Source organism: Pseudophryne corroboree, chromosome 8 (assembly GCF_028390025.1).
Source record: "Pseudophryne corroboree isolate aPseCor3 chromosome 8, aPseCor3.hap2, whole genome shotgun sequence".
NCBI lineage: Eukaryota > Metazoa > Chordata > Amphibia > Anura > Myobatrachidae > Pseudophryne > Pseudophryne corroboree.
In genome coordinates this window covers 75,422,075-75,441,796 of record NC_086451.1, presented here as the reverse complement: position 1 = coordinate 75,441,796, position 19,722 = coordinate 75,422,075, and the positions used below count along the sequence as shown (strand labels likewise).

The window sequence follows — 19,722 nt, the reverse complement described above, 5'->3', positions numbered from 1 at the left end:
CAGGACTTACCGCGGCTGCGTTTGACGGCATGGCGGTTGAACGCCGGATCCTGATGGAAAAGGGCATTCCGGTTGAAGTCATTCCTACGCTGATAAAAGCTAGGAAGGATGTGACAGCAAAACATTATCACCGCATATGGCGAAAATATGTTGCTTGGTGTGAGGCTATGAAGGCCCCAACAGAAGAATTTCAGCTGGGTCGATTTCTGCACTTCCTACAGTCAGGAGTGACTATGGGCCTAAAATTGGGATCCATTAAAGACCAGATTTCGGCCCTGTCTATTTTCTTTCAAAAAGAACTGGCTTCACTGCCTGAAGTTCAGACGTTTGTTAAGGGAGTGCTGCATATTCAGCCTCCTTTTGTGGCTCCAGGCACAAAAGGATCTCAACGTTGTGTTGGATTTCCTAAAATCACATTGGTTTGAGCCACTTCAGACCGTGGAGTTGAAATATCTCACGTGGAAAGTGGTCATGCTTTTGGCCTTGGCTTCGGCTAGGCGTGTGTCAGAATTGGCGGCTTTGTCATGTAAAAGCCCCTATCTGATCTTCCATATGGACAGGGCGGAATTGAGGACTCGTCCCCAATTTCTCCCTAAGGTGGTATCAGCGTTTCATTTGAACCAACCTATTGTGGTGCCTGCGGCTACTCGGGACTTGGAGGCTTCCAAGTTGCTGGATGTAGTCCGGGCCCTGAAAATCTATGTTTCCAGGACGGCTAGAGTCAGAAAAACTGACTCGCTGTTTATCCTGCATGCACCCAACAAGCTGGGTGCTCCTGCTTCTAAGCAGACTATTGCTCGCTGGATCTGTAGCACGATTCAACTTGCACATTCTGCGGCTGGACTGCCGCATCCTAAATCAGTCAAAGCCCATTCCACGAGGAAGGTGGGCTCTTCTTGGGCGGCTGCCCGAGGGGTCTCGGCTTTACAACTTTGCCGAGCTGCTACCTGGTCGGGATCAAACACGTTTGCAAAATTCTACAAGTTTGATACCCTGGCTGAGGAGGACCTTGAGTTTGCTCATTCGGTGCTGCAGAGTCATCCGCACTCTCCCGCCCGTTTGGGAGCTTTGGTATAATCCCCATGGTCCTTACGGAGTACCCAGCATCCACTAGGACGTCAGAGAAAATAAGGTTTTACTCACCGGTAAATCTATTTCTCGTAGTCCTTAGTGGATGCTGGGAGCCCGTCCCAAGTGCGGAATTCTGCAATACTTGTATATAGTTATTGCTTAACTATAGGGTTTTTTGTTCTGAGCCATCAGTTTAATGAGGCTCAGTTGTTCATACTGTTAACTGGGTATAGTTATCACGAGTTGTACGGTGTGATTGGTGTGGCTGGTATGAGTCTTACCCTGGATTCCAAATCCTTTCCTTGTAATGTCAGCTCTTCCGGGCACAGTTTCCCTAACTGAGGTCTGGAGGAGGGGCATAGAGGGAGGAGCCAGTGCACACCAGATGTAGTACCTAATCTTTTCTTTAAAGAAGTGCCCAGTCTCCTGCGGAGCCCGTCTATTCCCCATGGTCCTTACGGAGTACCCAGCATCCACTACGGACTACGAGAAATAGATTTACCGGTGAGTAAAATCTTATTTTTATCCTTCTCCTGTTCCAATTGTAAAGCGCAATGGAATATGCTGCTATATAAGAAACCGTTAATAAATAAATATATCCCTATCACCTTGTTCATCTTTGCAAAAGCAAGCGCAGATCCCAGTTACTGATCATTCCTACTGGTATCCTTCCCCCCCACTGGACCCTCGCCCACTGCCAGTGGCTGCTTGCGTACAAGTTTCAGGAGAACAGCTGATTCACTGCCACCTGGAACTTCTTACTTCTAGGCGCTTGGTGTAGCTGAGGCAGCGCTTCTGCTGGTGACTTGTAGCTGGTGCCTCCTGAAGGATTTCCTTGAGGTCAGAAAAGGATAGCCAGAGAATGGATCAGAGCTTTAGATCATTTCTGTAGATCCCCACAGTAAAGCTGGTAATGGTTATCTAGCATGATCTTCAAGGTAAAATGGTGTTAGGGCTGAAATATTGTTTAGAAGGAATGTTGCACACACCTCTTCACTAGGGATGATCAGCAACATGTGCCCTTCGTATACAGCCAAATCCAGGCTCCATCTTGGACATAAATTCAAATAAGCACTTGAAATACTGCACCAATACCAGTGGTGGCTATCCTTGGTGAGGGTTAAGGGCCCTACACACTGGCTGATTTGCCGCCGAGTTGGCCGACAGACATCCCGGCGGCGGGAGGGTAGGGTGATAGGGTCACTTCCCCCGTCACCTGACCCCATAGCCCTGCATGCTAATTTGGACGATATTGTCCATATTGGCTTGCAGGCATAAACGAGCCGGCACCAACGATGAGTGAGCGTGGGGCCGCGCATCGTTCTTCATTGGTGCATACACACTGAAAGATATGAACAATATCTCTTTCATTAATGAATGAGATCGTTCAGATCTTTCAGTGCAATCGGTAAATGTGTAGGGCCCATTACAGTGCCCCGAACTAACCAAGCAGTAATACATCGGACTGGGCCAGAGTGTGAGGACACTCACTCACAGCTCATTTCTCCTATGAGGGCAGATATTTATTGTTGCTGAAAGGTTAGCTTTCAATACATTGGTCACAGCCTTTATGTAATAATCATTCTAACAGAATGCAGTTGTCAGGGTGATACCTTCCCCATGATCCTGATCTCAGACCAGGTGCTAATTAATTAATTGAGTAATATGCCAGACACCGCTGTAATAATAGAAATAGATACAATAAGTTACCTCTTCCTGTTTCCAGGTGGATCCAGCCAAAGTGGTCAATTAGTTCAGTCTGTTGTCCTACTTAATGATATGCATATTTTTTAGGGTAGCACCAAGTGGTGTATGTAATTAAACTTTATTTCTCTAACGTCCTAAGTGGATGCTGGGGACTCCGTAAGGACCATGGGGAATAGCGGCTCCGCAGGAGACTGGGCACATCTAAAGAAAGCTTTAGGACTAACTGGTGTGCACTGGCTCCTCCCCCTATGACCCTCCTCCAAGCCTCAGTTAGATTTCTGTGCCCGACGAGAAGGGTGCACACTAGGGGCTCTCCTGAGCTTCTTAGTGAAAGTTTTAGTTTAGGTTTGTTATTTTCAGTGAGACCTGCTGGCAACAGGCTCACTGCATCGAGGGACTAAGGGGAGAAGAAGCGAACTCACCTGCGTGCAGAGTGGATTGGGCTTCTTGGCTACTGGACATTAGCTCCAGAGGAACGATCACAGGCCCAGCCATGGATGGGTCCCGGTGCCGCGCCGCCGGCCCCCTTACAGATGCTGAAGCAAGAAGAGGTCCATAAATCGGCGGCAGAAGACTTTCCTGTCTTCATAAGGTAGCGCACAGCACTGCAGCTGTGCGCCATTGCTCTCAGCACACTTCACACTCCGGTCACTGAGGGTGCAGGGCGCTGGGGGGGGGGCGCCCTGAGACGCAATAAAACATGACAGAAATACCTTACATGGCAAAAAATACATCACATATAGCTCCTGGGCTATATGGATGCATTTAACCCCTGCCAGAATATACAAAAAAACGGGAGATAGGCTCCGCCCCCTTTACGGCGGCCTTATCTCCTCAGCACACTGGCGCCATTTTCCCTCACAGCTCAGTTGGAGGGAAGCTCCCTGCTCTTCCCTGCAGTCACTACACTACAGAAAAAAGAGAGGGGGGCACTAATTAGGCGCAGTATTAAAACATACAGCAGCTATAAGGGGAAAAACACTTATATAAGGTTATCCCTGTATATATATATATAGCGCTCTGGTGTGTGCTGGCATACTCTCCCTCTGTCTCCCCAAAGGGCTAGTGGGGTCCTGTCCTCTATCAGAGCATTCCCTGTGTGTGTGCTGTGTGTCGGTACGTTTGTGTCGACATGTATGAGGAGAAAAATGATGTGGAGACGGAGCAGAGTGTCTGTAACAGTGATGTCACCCCCTAGGGGGTCGACACCTGAGTGGATGTACTGTTGAAAATTACGTGACAGTGTCAGCTCTATATAAAAAAACAGTGGTTGACATAAGACAGCCGGCTACTCAGCTTGTGCCTGTCCAGACGTCTCATAGGCCGTCAGGGGCTCTAAAGCGGCCGTTACCTCAGATGGCAGATACAGACGCCGACACGGATACTGACTCCTGTGTCGACGGTGAAGAGACAACCGTGATTTCCAGTAGGGCCACACGTTACATGATTGAGACAATGGAAAATGTTTTTATACATTTCCGATAATACGAGTACCACCAAAAAGGGGTATTATGTACGGTGAGGGAAAAAACTACCTGTAGTTTTCCTGAATCTGAGAAATAAAATGAGGTGTGTGATGATGCGTGGGTTTCCCCCCGATAACAAATTTCTTAAAAAGTATTGGCTGCATACCCTTTCCCGCCAGAGGTTAGGGTGCGTTGGGAAACACCCCCTAGGGGGGGATAAGGCGCTCACACGCTTGTAAGAACAAGGGCTCTACCCTCTCATGAGATGGCCGCCCTTAAGGATCCTGCTGATAGAAAGCAGGAGGGTATCCAAAAAGGTATTTACACACATACTGGTGTTATACTGCGACCAGCTATCGCCTCAGCCTGGAGGTGCAGTGCTGGGTTGGCATGGTCTGATTCCCTGACTGGAAATATTGATATCCTAGATAAGGATAGTATATTATTGCCTATAGAGCATTTAAAGGATGCATTTCTATATATGCATGATGCACAGCGGAATAATTGCCGACTGGCATCAAGTATAAGTGCGTTGTCCAAGTCTACCAGTAAAATGGTCAGGTGATGCGGATTCCAAACGGCATTTGGAAGTATTGCCTTTGAAAGGGGACATTTGGGGTCGGTCTTTTAGACCTGGTGGCCACGGCAACAGCTGGGAAATCCACGTTTGTACCCCAGGTCGCCTCTCAAAATAAGACGCCGTATTATCAGGCGCAGTCCTTTTTTGGCAAGCGGACAAAAGGTTCCTCTTTTCTGCTCGTGACAGAGGGAGAGGAAAAAGGCTGTAGAGATCAGCCAGTTCCCAGGAACAGAAACCCTTTCCCGCCTCTGCCAAGCTCTCAGTATGACGCTAGGGCTTTACAAGCTCAGGCACGGTGGGGGCCCGTTCTCAATGAATTTCAGTGCGCAGTGGGCTCACTCGCAAGTAGACCCCTGGATCCTTCAGGTAATATCTCAGGGGTACATATTGGAATTCGAGACGTCTCCCCCTCGCCGTTTCCAAAAGTCGGCTTTACCGACGTCTCCCTCTGACAGGGAGGCAGTTTTGGAAGCCATTCACAAGCTGTATTCCCAGCAGGTGATAATCGAGGTACCCCTCCTGCAACAGGGAACGGGGTATTATTCCACACTATTGTGGTACCGAAGCCAGACGGCTCGGTGAGACCGATTCTAAAATCTTTGAACACTTACATACAGAGGTTCAAATTCAAGATTGAGTCACTCAGAGCAGTGATTGCGAACCTGGAAGAAGGGGACTACATGATGTCTCGGGACATCAAGGATGCTTACCTTCATGTCAAAATTTACGCTTCTCACCAAGGGTACCTCAGGTTATGGTACAGAACTGTCACTATCAGTTAAGAGGCTGCCGTAGGGATGGTCCACGGCACCCCGGGTCTTTACCAAGGTAATGGACGAAATGATATCCCTTCGAAGGAAGGGAATTTTAGTTATCCCTTACTTGGACGATTCCCTGATAAGGGTAAGATCCAGGGAACAGTTGGAGGTCGGTGTAGCACTATCTCAGGTAGTGTTGCGGCAGCACGATTGGATTCTCAATATTCCAAAATCGCAGCTGGTTCCGACGACTTATCTTCTGTTTCCTAGGGATGATCCTGGACACAGTCCAGAAAAAAGGTGTTTCTCCCGGAAGAGAAAGCCAGGGAGTTATCCGAGCTAATCAGGAACCTCCTAAAACCGAACCAAGTCTCAGTGCATCAATGCACAAGGGTTCTGGGTAAAAATGGTTGCTTCCTACGAAGCAATCCCATTCGTTAGATTCCACGCAAGAACTTTCCAGTGGAACCTACTGGACAAATGGTCCGGGTCGCATTTTCAGATGCATCAGTGGATAACCCTGTCGCCAAGGACAAGGGTATCCATCCTGTAGTGGTTGCAGAGTGCTCATCTTCTAGAGGGCCGCAGATTCGGCATTCAGGACTGGGTCCTGGTGACCACGGATGCCAGCCTGCGAGGCTGGGGAGCAGTCACACAGGGAAGGAATATCCAGGGCTTAGGGTCAAGCCTGGATACATCACTTCACATAAATATCCTGAAGCTAAGGGCCATTTACAATGCTCTAAGCTTAGCGAGACCTCTGCTTCAAGGTCAGCCGGTGTTGATCCAGTCGGACAACATCATGGCAGTCACCCACATAAACAGACAGGGTGGCACAAGAAGCAGGAGGGCAATGGCAGAAGCTGCAAGGATTCTTCGCTGGGCGGAAAATCATGTGATAGCACTGTCAACAGTATTCATTCCGGGAGTGGACAACTGGGAAGCAGACTTCCTCAGCACGACCTCCACCCGGGAGAGTGGGGACTTCACCCAGAAGTCGTCCACATGATTAAAAAACTCGACAGGTATTGCGCCAGGTCAAGAGACCCTCAGGCAATAGTTGTAGACGTTCTGGTAACACAGTGGGTGTACCAGTCAGTGTATGTGTTCCCTCCTCTGCCTCTCATACCCAAGGTACTGAGATTGATAAGATAGAGAGGAGAAAGCACTATATTCGTGGCTCCGGATTGGCCAAGAAGGACTTGGTAACCGGAACTTCAAGAGAGGCTCACGGAGGATCTGTGGCCTCTACCTCTAAGAAGGGACCTGCTCCAGCAAGGACCCTGTCTGTTCCAAGACTTACCGCGGCTGAGTTTGACGGCATGGCGGTTGAACACCGGATCCTGAAGGAAAAAAAAGGCATTCCGGATGAAGTCATCCCTATCCTGATCAAAGCCAGGAAGGATGTAACCGCAAAAACATTATCACCGCAATTGGCGAAAATATGTTGCGTAGTGCGAGGCCAGTAAGGCCCGACGGAGGAAATTCAACTGGGTCGATTCCTACATTTCCTGCAAACAGGAGAGTCTATGGGCCTGAAATTGGGGTCCATTAAGGTTCAGATTTCGGCCCTGTCAATTTTCTTCCAAAAAAGAACTAGCTTCAGTCCCTGAAGTTTAGACGTTTGTAAAAGGGGTACTGCATATACAGACTCCTTTTGTGCCTCCAGTGGCAATTTGGGATCTCAATGTAGTTTGGGTTCCAAAAGTCACATTGGTTTGAACCACTTAAATCTGTGGAGTTAAAATATCTTACATGGAAAGTGGTCATGCTGTTGGCCCTGGCCTGGGCCAGGCGCGTGTCAGAATTGGCGGCTTTATCCTGTAAAAGCCCTTATCTGATTTTCCATTCGGACAGGGGGAATTGAGTACTCGTCCTCAGTTTCTCCCTAAGGTGGTTCCGGCGTTTTCACCTGAACCAACCTATTGTGGTGCCTGCGGCTACTAGGGACTTGGAGGAATCCAAGTTGCTGGATGTTGTCAGGGCCCTGAAAATATGTTTCCAGGACGGCTGGAGTCAGGAAATCTGACTCGCTGTTTATCCTGTATGCACCCAACATGCTGGGTGCTCCTGCTTCTAAGCAGACTATTGCTCGTTGGATTTGTAGTACAATTCAGCTTGCACATTCTGTGGCAGGCCTGCCACAGCTAAAATCTGTAAAAGCCCGTTCCACAAGGAAAGTGGGCTCATCTTGGGCGGCTGCCCGAGGGGTCTCGGCTTTACAACTTTGCCGAGCAGCTACTTGGTCAGGGGCAAACACGTTTGCTAAATTCTACAAATTTGATACCCTGGATGAGGAGGACCTGGAGTTCTCTCATTCGGTGCTGCAGAGTCATCCGCACTCTCCCGCCCGTTTGGGAGCTTTGGTATAATCCCCATGGTCCTTACGGAGTCCCCAGCATCCACTTAGGACGTTAGAGAAAATAAGAATTTACTTACCGATAATTCTATTTCTCATAGTCCGTAGTGGATGCTGGGCGCCCATCCCAAGTGCGGATTGTCTGCAATACTTGTACATAGTTATTGTTACAAAAATCGGGTTATTATTGTTGGGAGCCATCTTTTCAGAGGCTCCTCTGTTATCATACTGTTAACTGGGTTCAGATCACAAGTTATACGGTGTGATTGGTGTGGCTGGTATGAGTCTTACCCGGGATTCAAAATCCTTCCTTATTGTGTACGCTCGTCCGGGCACAGTATCCTAACTGAGGCTTGGAGGAGGGTCATAGGGGAAGGAGCCAGTGCACACCAGTTAGTCCTAAAGCTTTCTTTAGATGTGCCCAGTCTCCTGCGGAGCCGCTATTCCCCATGGTCCTTACGGAGTCCCCAGCATCCACTACGGACTATGAGAAATAGAATTATCGGTAAGTAAATTCTTATTTTCTCTGACGTCCTAGAGGATGCTGGGTACTCCGTAAGGACCATAGGGAATAGACGGGCTCCGCAGGAGACTGGGCACTCTTAAAAGAAAGATTAGGTACTATATCTGGTGTGCACTGGCTCCTCCCTCTATGCCCCTCCTCCAGACCTCAGTTAGAATCTGTGCCCGGCCAGAGCTGGATGCACCTAGTGGGCTCTCCTGAGCTTACTAGAAAAGAAAGTATTTGTTAGGTTTTTTATTTTCAGTGAGATCTGCTGGCAACAGACTCACTGCTACGAGGGACTGAGGGGAGAGAAGCAAACCTACCTGCTTGCAGCTAGCTTGTGCTTCTAAGGCTACTGGACACCATTAGCTCCAGAGGGATCGAACACAGGGCCCGACCTCGATCGTCCGTTCCCGGAGCCTCGCCTTGCAGAGCCAGAAGACGGAAGAACCAGGAGAAAATCGGCGGCTGAAGACTCCGGTCTAAAATAAGGTAGCACACAGCACTGCAGCTGTGCGCCATTGCTCCCACAGCACACCACACGCTCCGGTCACTGGTGGGTGCAGGGCGCTGGGGGGGGGGGGGGCGCGCGCGCGCCCTGGGCTGCAATATGTATACCTTTTTGGAAAATGTGCACATAATACAGTTATAAACTGTATATGTGCCTAATCCCCCGCCATACACATTATTAAAAAAGCGGGAGAAGCCCGCCGAGGAGGGGGCGGGGCTATCTCCCTCAGCACACCGGCGCCATTTTTTCTTCACTGCTCCGCTGGAAGGACGCTCCCCAGGCTCTCCCCTGCAGTATACACTACAAGAAGGGTAAAAAAGAGAGGGGGGGCACATAAATTTAGGCGCAAAAGGTGATATAAGCAGCTATTGGGGGAAAATTCACTTTGTGTTAGTGTAAATCCCTCTGTTATATAGCGCTCTGGTGTGTGCTGGCATACTCTCTCTCTATCTCCCCAAAGGACTTTGTGGGGTCCTGTCCTCAGTCAGAGCATTCCCTGTGTGTGTGCGGTGTCGGTACGGCTGTGTCGACATGTTTGAGGAGGAAGCTTACGTGGAGGCGGAGCAGGTGCCGATAAGTGTGATGTCGCCCCCTGCGGGGCAGACACCAGAGTGGATGGATATGTGGAAGGTATTAACCGACAGTGTCAACTCCTTGCATAAAAGGTTCGATGACGCAGCTTTGGGACAGCCGGCATCTCAGCCCGCGCCTGCCCAGGCATCTCAGAGGCCATCAGGGGCTCAAAAACGCCCGCTACCTCAGATGGCAGACACAGATGTCGACACGGAGTCTGACTCCAGTGTAGACGAGGATGAGACAAATGTACAGTCCACAAGGGCCATCCGATGCATGATTACGGCTATGAAAAATGTGTTGCACATTTCTGACATTAACCCGGTTACCACTAAAAAGGTTATTATGTTTGGGGAGAAAAAGCAGCCAGTGACTTTTCCCCCATCTGATGAGTTAAATGAATTGTGTGAAGAAGCGTGGTGTTCCCCAGATAAGAAATTAGTGATTTCTAAGAGGTTACTAATGGCGTACCCTTTCCCGCCAACGGACAGGTTACGTTGGGAAACATCCCCTAGGGTGGACAAGGCGCTCACACGCTTATCAAAAAAGGTGGCACTGCCGTCTCAGGACACGGCCGCCTTAAAGGAGCCTGCAGATAGAAAGCAGGAGGCTATCCTGAAGTCTGTGTATACACACTCAGGTACTATACTGAGACCTGCAATTGCTTCAGCATGGATGTGTAGTGCTGCAGCTGCTTGGTCTGATACCCTGTCAGATAACATTGATTACCTTGACAGGGATACTATTTTGCTAACCATAGAGCATATTAAAGACGTCGTCTTATATATGAGGGATGCACAGAGGGACATTTGCCGGCTGGCATCTAGAATTCATGCAATGTCCATTTCTGCCAGGAGAGTATTATGGACTCGGCAGTGGACAGGTGATGCTGATTCTAAAAGGCACATGGAGGTTTTGCCTTTTAAGGGTGAGATATTGTTTGGGGACGGTCTCTCGGACCTCGTATCCACAGCAACAGCTGGGAAGTCGACTTTTTTTTACCTCAGGTTCCCTCACAGCCTAAGAAAGCACCGTATTATCAAGTACAGTCCTTTCGGCCTCAGAAAGGCAAGCGGGTCAGAGGCGCATCCTTTCTGCCCAGAGGCAGGGGTAGAGGGAAAAAGCTGCACCAGACAGCCAGTTCCCAGGAACAAAAATCATCCCCTGCTTCCACTAAGTCCACCGCATGACGCTGGGGCTCCACTGGTGGAGCCAGGTGCTGTGGGGGCGCGTCTCCGGAACTTTAGCGACCAGTGGGTTCGCTCACAGGTGGATCTCTGGGTTCTACAGGTGGTATCTCAGGGATACAAGCTGGAGTTCGAGGCGTCTCCCCTTCGCCGTTACCTCAAATCAGCCTTGCCAGCTGCTCCCAAGGAAAGGGAGGTAGTACTGGCGGCAATTCACAAGCTGTACCTTCAGCAGGTGATAATAAAAGTTCCCCTCCTTCAACAGGGACGGGGTTACTATTCCACAATGTTTGTGGTACCGAAACCAGACGGTTCGGTGAGACCCATTCTAAATTTGAAATCCTTGAACACTTATATAAGGAAGTTCAAGTTCAAAATGGAATCGCTCAGGGCGGTTATTGCAAGCCTGGAAGAGGGGGATTTTATGGTGTCACTGGACATCAAGGATGCTTACCTACATGTCCCCATTTACCCACCTCACCAGGAGTACCTCAGGTTTGTGGTACAGGACTGTTATTACCAATTCCAGACGTTGCCGTTTGGTCTGTCCACAGCACCGAGGGTATTTACCAAGGTAATGGCCGAAATGATGATACTCCTTCGAAAGAAGGGAGTTATAATTATCCCGTACTTGGACGATCTCCTTATAAAGGCAAGGTCCAAGGAGCAGTTGTTATTCGGAGTAGCACTATCTCGGGAAGTGCTACAGCAGCACGGCTGGATTCTGAATATCCCAAAGTCGCAGCTGATTCCTACGACGCGTCTGCTGTTCTTGGGCATGATTCTGGACACAGAACAGAAGAAGGTGTTTCTCCCGGAGGAGAAGGCCCAGGAAGTGTCATCTCTGGTCAGGGACCTCCTGAAACCAAATCAGTGGGATCTGTTAGACAAGTGGTCCGGATCGCATCTTCAGATGCATCGGTTGATCACCCTGTCCCCGAGGGCCAGGGTGTCTCTGCTGTGGTGGCTGCAGAGTGCTCATCTTCTCGAGGGCCGCAGATTCGGCATTCAGGACTGGGTCCTGGTGACCACGGATGCAAGCCTCCGAGGTTGGGGGGCAGTCACTCAGGGAAGAAACTTCCAAGGACAGTGGTCGAGTCAGGAGACTTCCCTACACATAAATATTCTGGAACTAAGGGCCATTTACAATGCCCTGAGTCAAGCAGAACCCCTGCTTCAAAACCAACCGGTTCTGATTCAGTCAGACAACATCACGGCGGTCGCCCATGTAAACCGACAGGGCGGCGCAAGAAGCAGGATGGCGATGGCAGAAGCCACAAGGATTCTTCGATGGGCGGAGAATCACGTGCTAGCACTATCAGCGGTGTTCATTCCGGGAGTGGACACCTGGGAAGCAGACTTCCTCAGCAGGCACGACCTCCACCCGGGAGAGTGGGGACTTCATCCAGAAGTCTTCAAGCTGATTGTAAATCGTTGGGAAAGGCCACAGGTGGACATGATGGCGTCCCGCCTCAACAAAAAGCTAAAAAGATATTGTGCCAGGTCAAGGGACCCTCAGGCGATGGCTGTGGACGCTCTAGTGACACCGTGGGTGTACCAGTTGGTTTATGTGTTCCCTCCTCTTCCTCTCATACCAAAGGTACTGAGGATTATAAGAAAGAGAGGAGTAAGAACTATACTCATCGTTCCGGATTGGCCAAGAAGAACTTGGTACCCGGAACTACAAGAAATGATCTTAGAGGACCCTTGGCCTTGCTGCAGCAGGGGCCCTGTCTGTTTCAAGACTTACCGCGGCTGCGTTTGACGGCATGGCGGTTGAACGCCGGATCCTAATGGAAAAGGGCATTCCAGATGAAGTCATTCCTACGCTGATTAAAGCTAGGAAGGATGTGACAGCAAAACATTATCACCGCATATGGCGAAAATATGTTGCTTGGTGTGAGGCCAGGAAGGCCCCAACAGAGGAATTTCAGCTGGGTCGATTTCTGCACTTCCTACAGTCAGGAGTGACTATGGGCCTAAAATTGGGATCCATTAAAGTCCAGATTTCGGCCCTGTCTATTTTCTTTCAAAAAGAACTGGCTTCACTGCCTGAAGTTCAGACGTTTGTTAAGGGAGTGCTGCATATTCAGCCCCCTTTTGTGCCTCCAGTGGCACCTTGGGATCTCAACGTTGTGTTGGATTTCCTAAAATCACATTGGTTTGAGCCACTTCAGACCGTGGAGTTGAAGTATCTCACGTGGAAGGTAGTCATGCTGTTGGCCTTGGCCTCAGCTAGGCGTGTGTCAGAATTGGCGGCTTTGTCCTGTAAAAGCCCATATCTGATTTTCCATATGGACAGGGCAGAATTGAGGACTTGTCCCCAATTTCTCCCAAAGGTGGTATCAGCGTTTCATTTGAATCAACCTATTGTGGTGCCTGCGGCTACTCGGGACTTGGAGGATTCCAAGTTGCTGGACGTAGTCCGGGCCCTGAAAATCTATGTTTCCAGGACGGCTAGAGTCAGGAAAACCGACTCGCTGTTTATCCTGCATGCACCCAACAAGCTGGGTGCTCCTGCTTCTAAGCAGACTATTGCTCGCTGGATCTGTAGCACGATTCAACTTGCACATTCTGCGGCTGGACTGCCGCATCCTAAATCAGTAAAAGTCCATTCCACGAGGAAGGTGGGCTCTTCTTGGGCGGCTGCCCGAGGGGTCTCGGCTTTACAACTTTGCCGAGCTGCTACTTGGTCGGGATCAAACACTTTTGCAAAATTCTACAAGTTTGATACCCTGGCTGAGGAGGACCTTGAGTTTGCTCATTCGGTGCTGCAGAGTCATCCGCACTCTTCCGCCCGTTTGGGAGCTTTGGTATAATCCCCATGGTCCTTACGGAGTACCCAGCATCCACTAGGACGTCAGAGAAAATAAGAATTTACTCACCGGTAATTCTATTTCTCGTAGTCCATAGTGGATGCTGGGAGCCCGTCCCAAGTGCGGACTTTCTGCAATACATGTATATAGTTATTGCTTAACTATAGGGTTTTGTTATGAGCCATCTGTTAAATGAGGCCCAGTTGTTGTTCATACTGTTAACTGGGTATAGTTATCACAAGTTGTGCAGTGTGATTTGTGTGGCTGGTATGAGTCTTACCCTGGATTCCAAATCCTTTCCTAGTAATGTCAGCTCTTCCGGGCACAGTTTCCCTAACTGAGGTCTGGAGGAGGGGCATAGAGGGAGGAGCCAGTGCACACCAGATATAGTACCTAATCTTTCTTTTAAGAGTGCCCAGTCTCCTGCGGAGCCCGTCTATTCCCCATGGTCCTTACGGAGTACCCAGCATCCACTACGGACTACGAGAAATAGAATTACCGGTGAGTAAATTCTTATTCTCTGTTATTTGTTTGTGGACAAAAGAGAGAAAAAACAAGGCTCCAAAAAAAAATGCAATGAGTGGAATGAACAAGAAGATAGGATATGGTCATTAGGTCGACCACTATAGGTCGACATGGTCACTAGGTCAACATGGTCATTAGGTCGACATGTACTAGGTCAAAAGGTGGACATGAGTTTATCACATTTTGTTAAAAAAAAAGTGGACTTTTTCATACTTTATGATCAACGTGGACTACAATTGGGAACGGTAACCCGAAGCGTGGCGAGCGAAGCAGTTCCCTCTCACTTTATGAAAAAAAGACACCAAAAAAAAGTTTAAAAAAAAAAAAACCATCATGTCGTCCTTTTGACCCGTCGACCTAGCGACCCTGTCGACCTAGAGCATGTTGACCTAAGTTGTGTCAACCCAACAACCCATACCCCAAGAAGACAGATTATGGGGTATATGCAATTGCGGTCGAATTCCAGAAAATGTCGAAAAACGGGACATTTTCGCCCAAAAAAAAATTCGACAATGCAATTCAGTACTTTTCGTCAAAAAAAACGGACTTTCCAAATTCGACTTTTTGAAATTCGACATTTGTCAAATTCGACATTTCTGCAATGGTACAAATGCGGCAATTCGACAAAAGTATATTCAATTGAAGATTGTAAATTCGACAACAGTGCTTTTAGACAGTAAATTCGTAATTTTCAATCCGCCACACTTTGCTGGCGGAATTTTAATAAAAAAATGTAAAAACATGTTTTTTTTTTGTTTTTTTTATTGGTAATAGTATATCTATTTATATTAGAAGGGATTAGGTACATGGTTTGTCTATTTAGGAGGCACAAGTATTATTTATATATTTAAAAAAAAAATATATATATATATATATATATATATATATTTTTTTTTTAAATGGAATGGGGTAAAAATCAGAAAAAAAAATGCGTGGGGTCCCCCCTCCAAAGCATAACCAGCCTCGGGCTCTTCGAGCCAGTCCTGGTTCTAAAAATCCGGGGGGGGGAAACTGACAGGCGATCCCCCGTATTTTTAAAACCAGCACCGGGCTCTGCGCCTGGTGCAAAAAATACGGGGGACAAAAAGAGTAGGGGTCCCCCATATTTTTTACACCAGCATCGGGCTCCACTAGCTGGGTAGATAATGCCACAGCCGGGGGACACTTTTATACTGGTACCTGCGGCCGTGGCATTAAATACGCAACTAGTCACCCCTGGCCGGGGTACCTTGGAGGAGTGGGGACCCCTTCAATCAAGGGGTCCCCCCCCTTCCAGCCACCCAAGGGCCAGGGGTGAAGCCCGAGGCTGCCCCCCCCCCCCATCCAAGGGCTGCGGATGGGGGGCTGATAGCCTTTTGAAAAATGAAAGAATATTGTTTTTTCCAGTAGTACTGCAAGTCCCAGCAAGCCTCCCCCGCAAGCTGGTACTTGGAGAACCACAAGTACCAGCATGCTGGAGAAAAACGGGCCCGCTGGTACCTGTAGTTCTACTGGAAAAAAATACCCAAATAAAAACAGGACACGCACACCGTGAGAGTAAAACTTTATTTCACACCTGCCGACACACACATACTTACCTATGTTGACACTCCGACACTGGCCACGACCCCCTCGTCAGTGAAGAATCCGGGGTACCTGCAAAAAAAAATTATACTCCCCAAAATCCAGAGTCCGGATCTTTTTTTATAATCCACGTACTTGTCAAAATAAAAAAACGAACACCCGGACCAGGCGGACTGAAAGGGTTCCCATGTTAACACATGGACCCCTTTCCCCGAATGCAGACACCCCCTGTGACTGCTGTCACAGAGGGTCCCTTCAGGCAATCAGCGAGCGCCGTGTCGTGACACTCTGCTGATTGGCTATACGCGTCTGAGCTGACAGACAGCGCATCGCAGAGCTCCTCCATTATATTCAATGGTGGGAACTTTGCGGTCAGCAGTGAGGTCACTAGCGGTCAGCCGCTGACCGCTAAGTGACCTCACCGCTGACCGCAAAGTTCCCACCATTGAATATAATGGTAAGGCTTTGCGATGCGCTGTCTGACAGCTCAGACGCGCATAGCCAATCAGCAGAGTGCCACGACGTGGCGCTCGCTGATTGGCTAAAGGGACCCTCTGTGACAGGAGTCACGTTGGGGTCCCGGCATTCGTGGAAAGGGGTCCCATGTGTAAACATGGGACCCCTTTCAGTCCGTATGGTTTGGTTTGCCGTTTTGTTGTTTTGCCAAGTACGAGGATTATTAAAAAAAGATCCGGACACTGGATTTAGGTGAGAAGAATTTTTTTTACAGGTACCCTGGATTCTTCAGTGACGAGGGGGGCGTGGCCAGTGTCGGACTGTCAACATAGGTAAGTATGTATGTGTCGGCATGTATGAAATAAACTTTTACTTTCACGGTCTCCTGTTTTTATTTGGGTTTTTTTTTTCCAGTAGAACTACAGGTACCAGCGGGCCCGTTTTTTCACCTGCATGCTGGTACTTGTGGTTCTCCAAGTACCAGCTTGTGGGGGAGGATTGCTGGAACTTGTAGTACTACTTGAAAAAAACAATATTCTTTCATTTTACTCAAGGCGATCAGCCCCCCATCCGCAGCCCTTGGATGGGGGGGACAGCCTCGGGCTTCACCCTTGGGTGGCTGGGGGGGGGGGACCCCTTGATTGAAGGGGTCCCCACTCCTCCAGGGTACCCCAGCCAGGGCTGACTAGTTGGGTATTTAATGCCACGGCCGCAGGGCGCTGTATAAAAGTGACCCCCGGCTGTGGCATTATCTGTCCAGCTAGTGGAGCCCGGTGCTGGTCCAAAAAATACGGGGGACCCCTACTCTCTTTGTCCCCCGTATTTTTTGCACCAGGACCAGGCACAGAGCCCGGTGCTGGTTGTTAAAATACGGGGGATCCCCTGTCATTTTTTTGCCCGTATTTTGGCAACCAGGACCGGCTCAAAGAGCCCGAGGCTGGTTATGCTTAGGAGGGGGGACCCCACGCAATTTTTTTCCGTGTTTTTTCCCGTTTTAACATTTTTAAAAATCTAATCAAAATCCGTCAAATCTGCCGTTTTTCGACAGCGGGACTGTCGAATCCGGTTTTTATTGAATATGTAGAATTCCGGCACCCTCCTGCCGGAATTCGGCGGTCGAATTGTGTCGAATTAAAAAACGGGCGAAAAATTGCCGCGATTCGCCAGCAATTGCATATACCCCTATATCTACTACATTTATCAGATTGTTTTATTTCCACTTTAAGTTCTTCTTTTCCCCCCATCCGGACTTGTCTTTTTACTCTTAGAGAGTTTGTTCCACTGCACACATAGCTACAAAGTTAATGTTACCTCTGCTCTCCCATTGTTACAGTGCCATCCAATGCGAGTTGATAAGGGTGTTGCATCCTTTCAGGTACGTTCTTTCATTGTCTTCTTTCTTTTAAGGCCTGGTTAGTGTTTAACTTACACGTTTTACATCCAATACACATGTAGCTCCTGGAACAACCATGCAACCTGGTCTTTCCATTTTTTCAGTATCAATCAGATACTATCAGACTTTTTGTTTAAAGCTATTCTTTATTAAGATTGCCTTTATTTAGTAACATTGTTAAAGCCATCATATCACCGTTGTTATTGGCTATCGCCCTAATATGGCTATTGTTTGTGTCACAAATTATGAGCATGGTTCATAATTATGAGCATGCCCATAAATCCAGTCCAAACACTACCACGATCGGCCTGTGTGCACAGCTGCCTTCTGACCGCACTAGTAGACTGCTCGGAAGTGACCGTACTTTTCACTCTGTTCTGATTGGCCAAATCTCCCCCCCATGCGGCCACATTGGACAGTGAGTTTGCAGCCGCCTTAAGATTTAATACAGTTCTTAATAGAGCCACCAAATGGACTAATGCTAGTTTTTGGGGTTTAGATAACTTTACTGTGTATGGTCAGCTTTAATCTGTTTTCTTCTGTTTTCATTTTTTAGTTTTTATTTAATGTGAGCTCGACAGACCTGGAGGGACTGTACAGCTTATACTTCCACAGCTGTGCTAGAGACAGCAAAGAGCAAAGTCCATTCAGCCTGGATGTGAGTGCACCATATATGCATGTATTTTATTCTGTTTCATGGGAAATAAAAACATAAAGTACAGCACTGCAGCTTCAGTCTCGTCCGTTCCCGTGACACGGACATGATATTGGTTTTAAGCCTGTCATGTATGTCTACCTGCTAATTCCGGAACTAGGTCACACTTTCTGTATATTATGTTCGTGATGTTTTAATGGACGAATGGGCATAACATTACCTATTCGGGCAGTGAGAGGATTTCGGTGGGAAATATGAATCTGATGTGTCTCGGACTGAGGTAGAAAAGGACTCCGTGATAGGGGGCATATACAAAGTTGATGTGCATGGAGGGCTTAGGGGAGTTGTGGCTGCAGAGGCATTCAGAGAGGTTTAAAGCTATGGCTACTGAAGAGCCTTAGATATTATGAGAGGTTAGGCTTCTAAAGAGATCAGGGAAGTCATGAGATCTGAGGGATCAGAGAAGTTTTGAGAGCTGTGGCTACAAGAGAGGTTATGAGAACTTGAAGTTACAGAAAGGTGGAGTTGGTTGTGAGCAGTGTTGAGCATTACTTGAATGGAGGCTTCTAAAGAATATATACTGAGAACTGTTGCTGCTGGTGGGTTTGAGGAGGTTGAGAGCTGTTGCTACAGGAGAGTCTGAGTGCTGTGTGGCTGCTGCAGAGTTGAGGAATTTTATAAGCGACATGAGTAGTGTTTTAACCAATTGAGGAATTTTATGGTGGGTGTGGCTACAGAAAGGCTGAAGACTTGTTGGCTTTGGCTACAGAAGGGTACCCAAGCTTGTGAGCTGTGGCAACAAATATGTTGAAAGATTGAGTGCTGTGGCTGCAGATGGGTCGAGGGATATTAAGATTAAGAAAGGTTATGTGAGCTTATGTTTCTAAAGAGGTGAGGGAGGTATGAGAGCGATGACTACAGAAAGGGTGAGGGAGGTTTGAAAATAGCTGAGGCTACAGAAGGCATGAGGAAGGTATTAGAACTGAGGCTACCGAAGGGATCAGGGGAATCTGAGATCTGAGGCTACAGAAGGGATCAAGATGGTTTGAGAGCTGAGCCTACAGATTGGATGAGGGAGATATGAGATCTGAGGCTACAGAAGGCTTGTGGGAGGTATGAGGGGTGAGGCTACAGAAGGTTTGAGGTAGGTTTGAGATCTGAGGCTACAGAAGGGTTGAGGGGGTATGAGATGAGCTGAGGCTACCGAAGGCGTGAGGAAGGTATTAGAGCTGAGACTACAGAAGGGGTGAGGGAGGCATGAGAGCAGAGGCTACAGAAGGGATGTGGAAAGTATGAGATCTGAGACTACGGATGGGATGAGGGAGATGCATGAAGGAATGAGGGGTGTATAAGAGCTGAGGCTACAGAAGGCGTGAGGAAGGTATTTGAGCCAAGAATACAGAAAGGGTGAGGGAGGTATGAGAGCAGAGGCTACAGAAGGGATGAGGGAAGTATGAGATCTGAGACTACAGAAGGGTGAGGCTACAGATGGGATGAGGGAGATATGAGCTGAGGCTACCAAAGGGATGAGGGGCGTATAAGAGCTGAAGCTACAGAAGGGGTGAGGGCGGTATATGAGCTGAGGCTACAGATGGGG

At 48.4% G+C, this 19,722-nt stretch overlaps 1 protein-coding gene across 1 annotated transcript in view; it reads left to right on the top strand.

Annotated features, from left to right (window-relative positions):
- The window catches only part of GPR107 (G protein-coupled receptor 107), a 206,719-nt gene that overhangs the window by 119,332 nt on the left and 67,665 nt on the right, over nucleotides 1-19,722 (top strand). Inside the window, exons 7-8 of the mRNA XM_063936684.1 lie at nucleotides 17,411-17,452; nucleotides 18,027-18,128. Coding sequence (XP_063792754.1) covers nucleotides 17,411-17,452; nucleotides 18,027-18,128 — 144 coding nt within the window. The remainder of the gene's footprint in view (nucleotides 1-17,410; nucleotides 17,453-18,026; nucleotides 18,129-19,722) is intronic.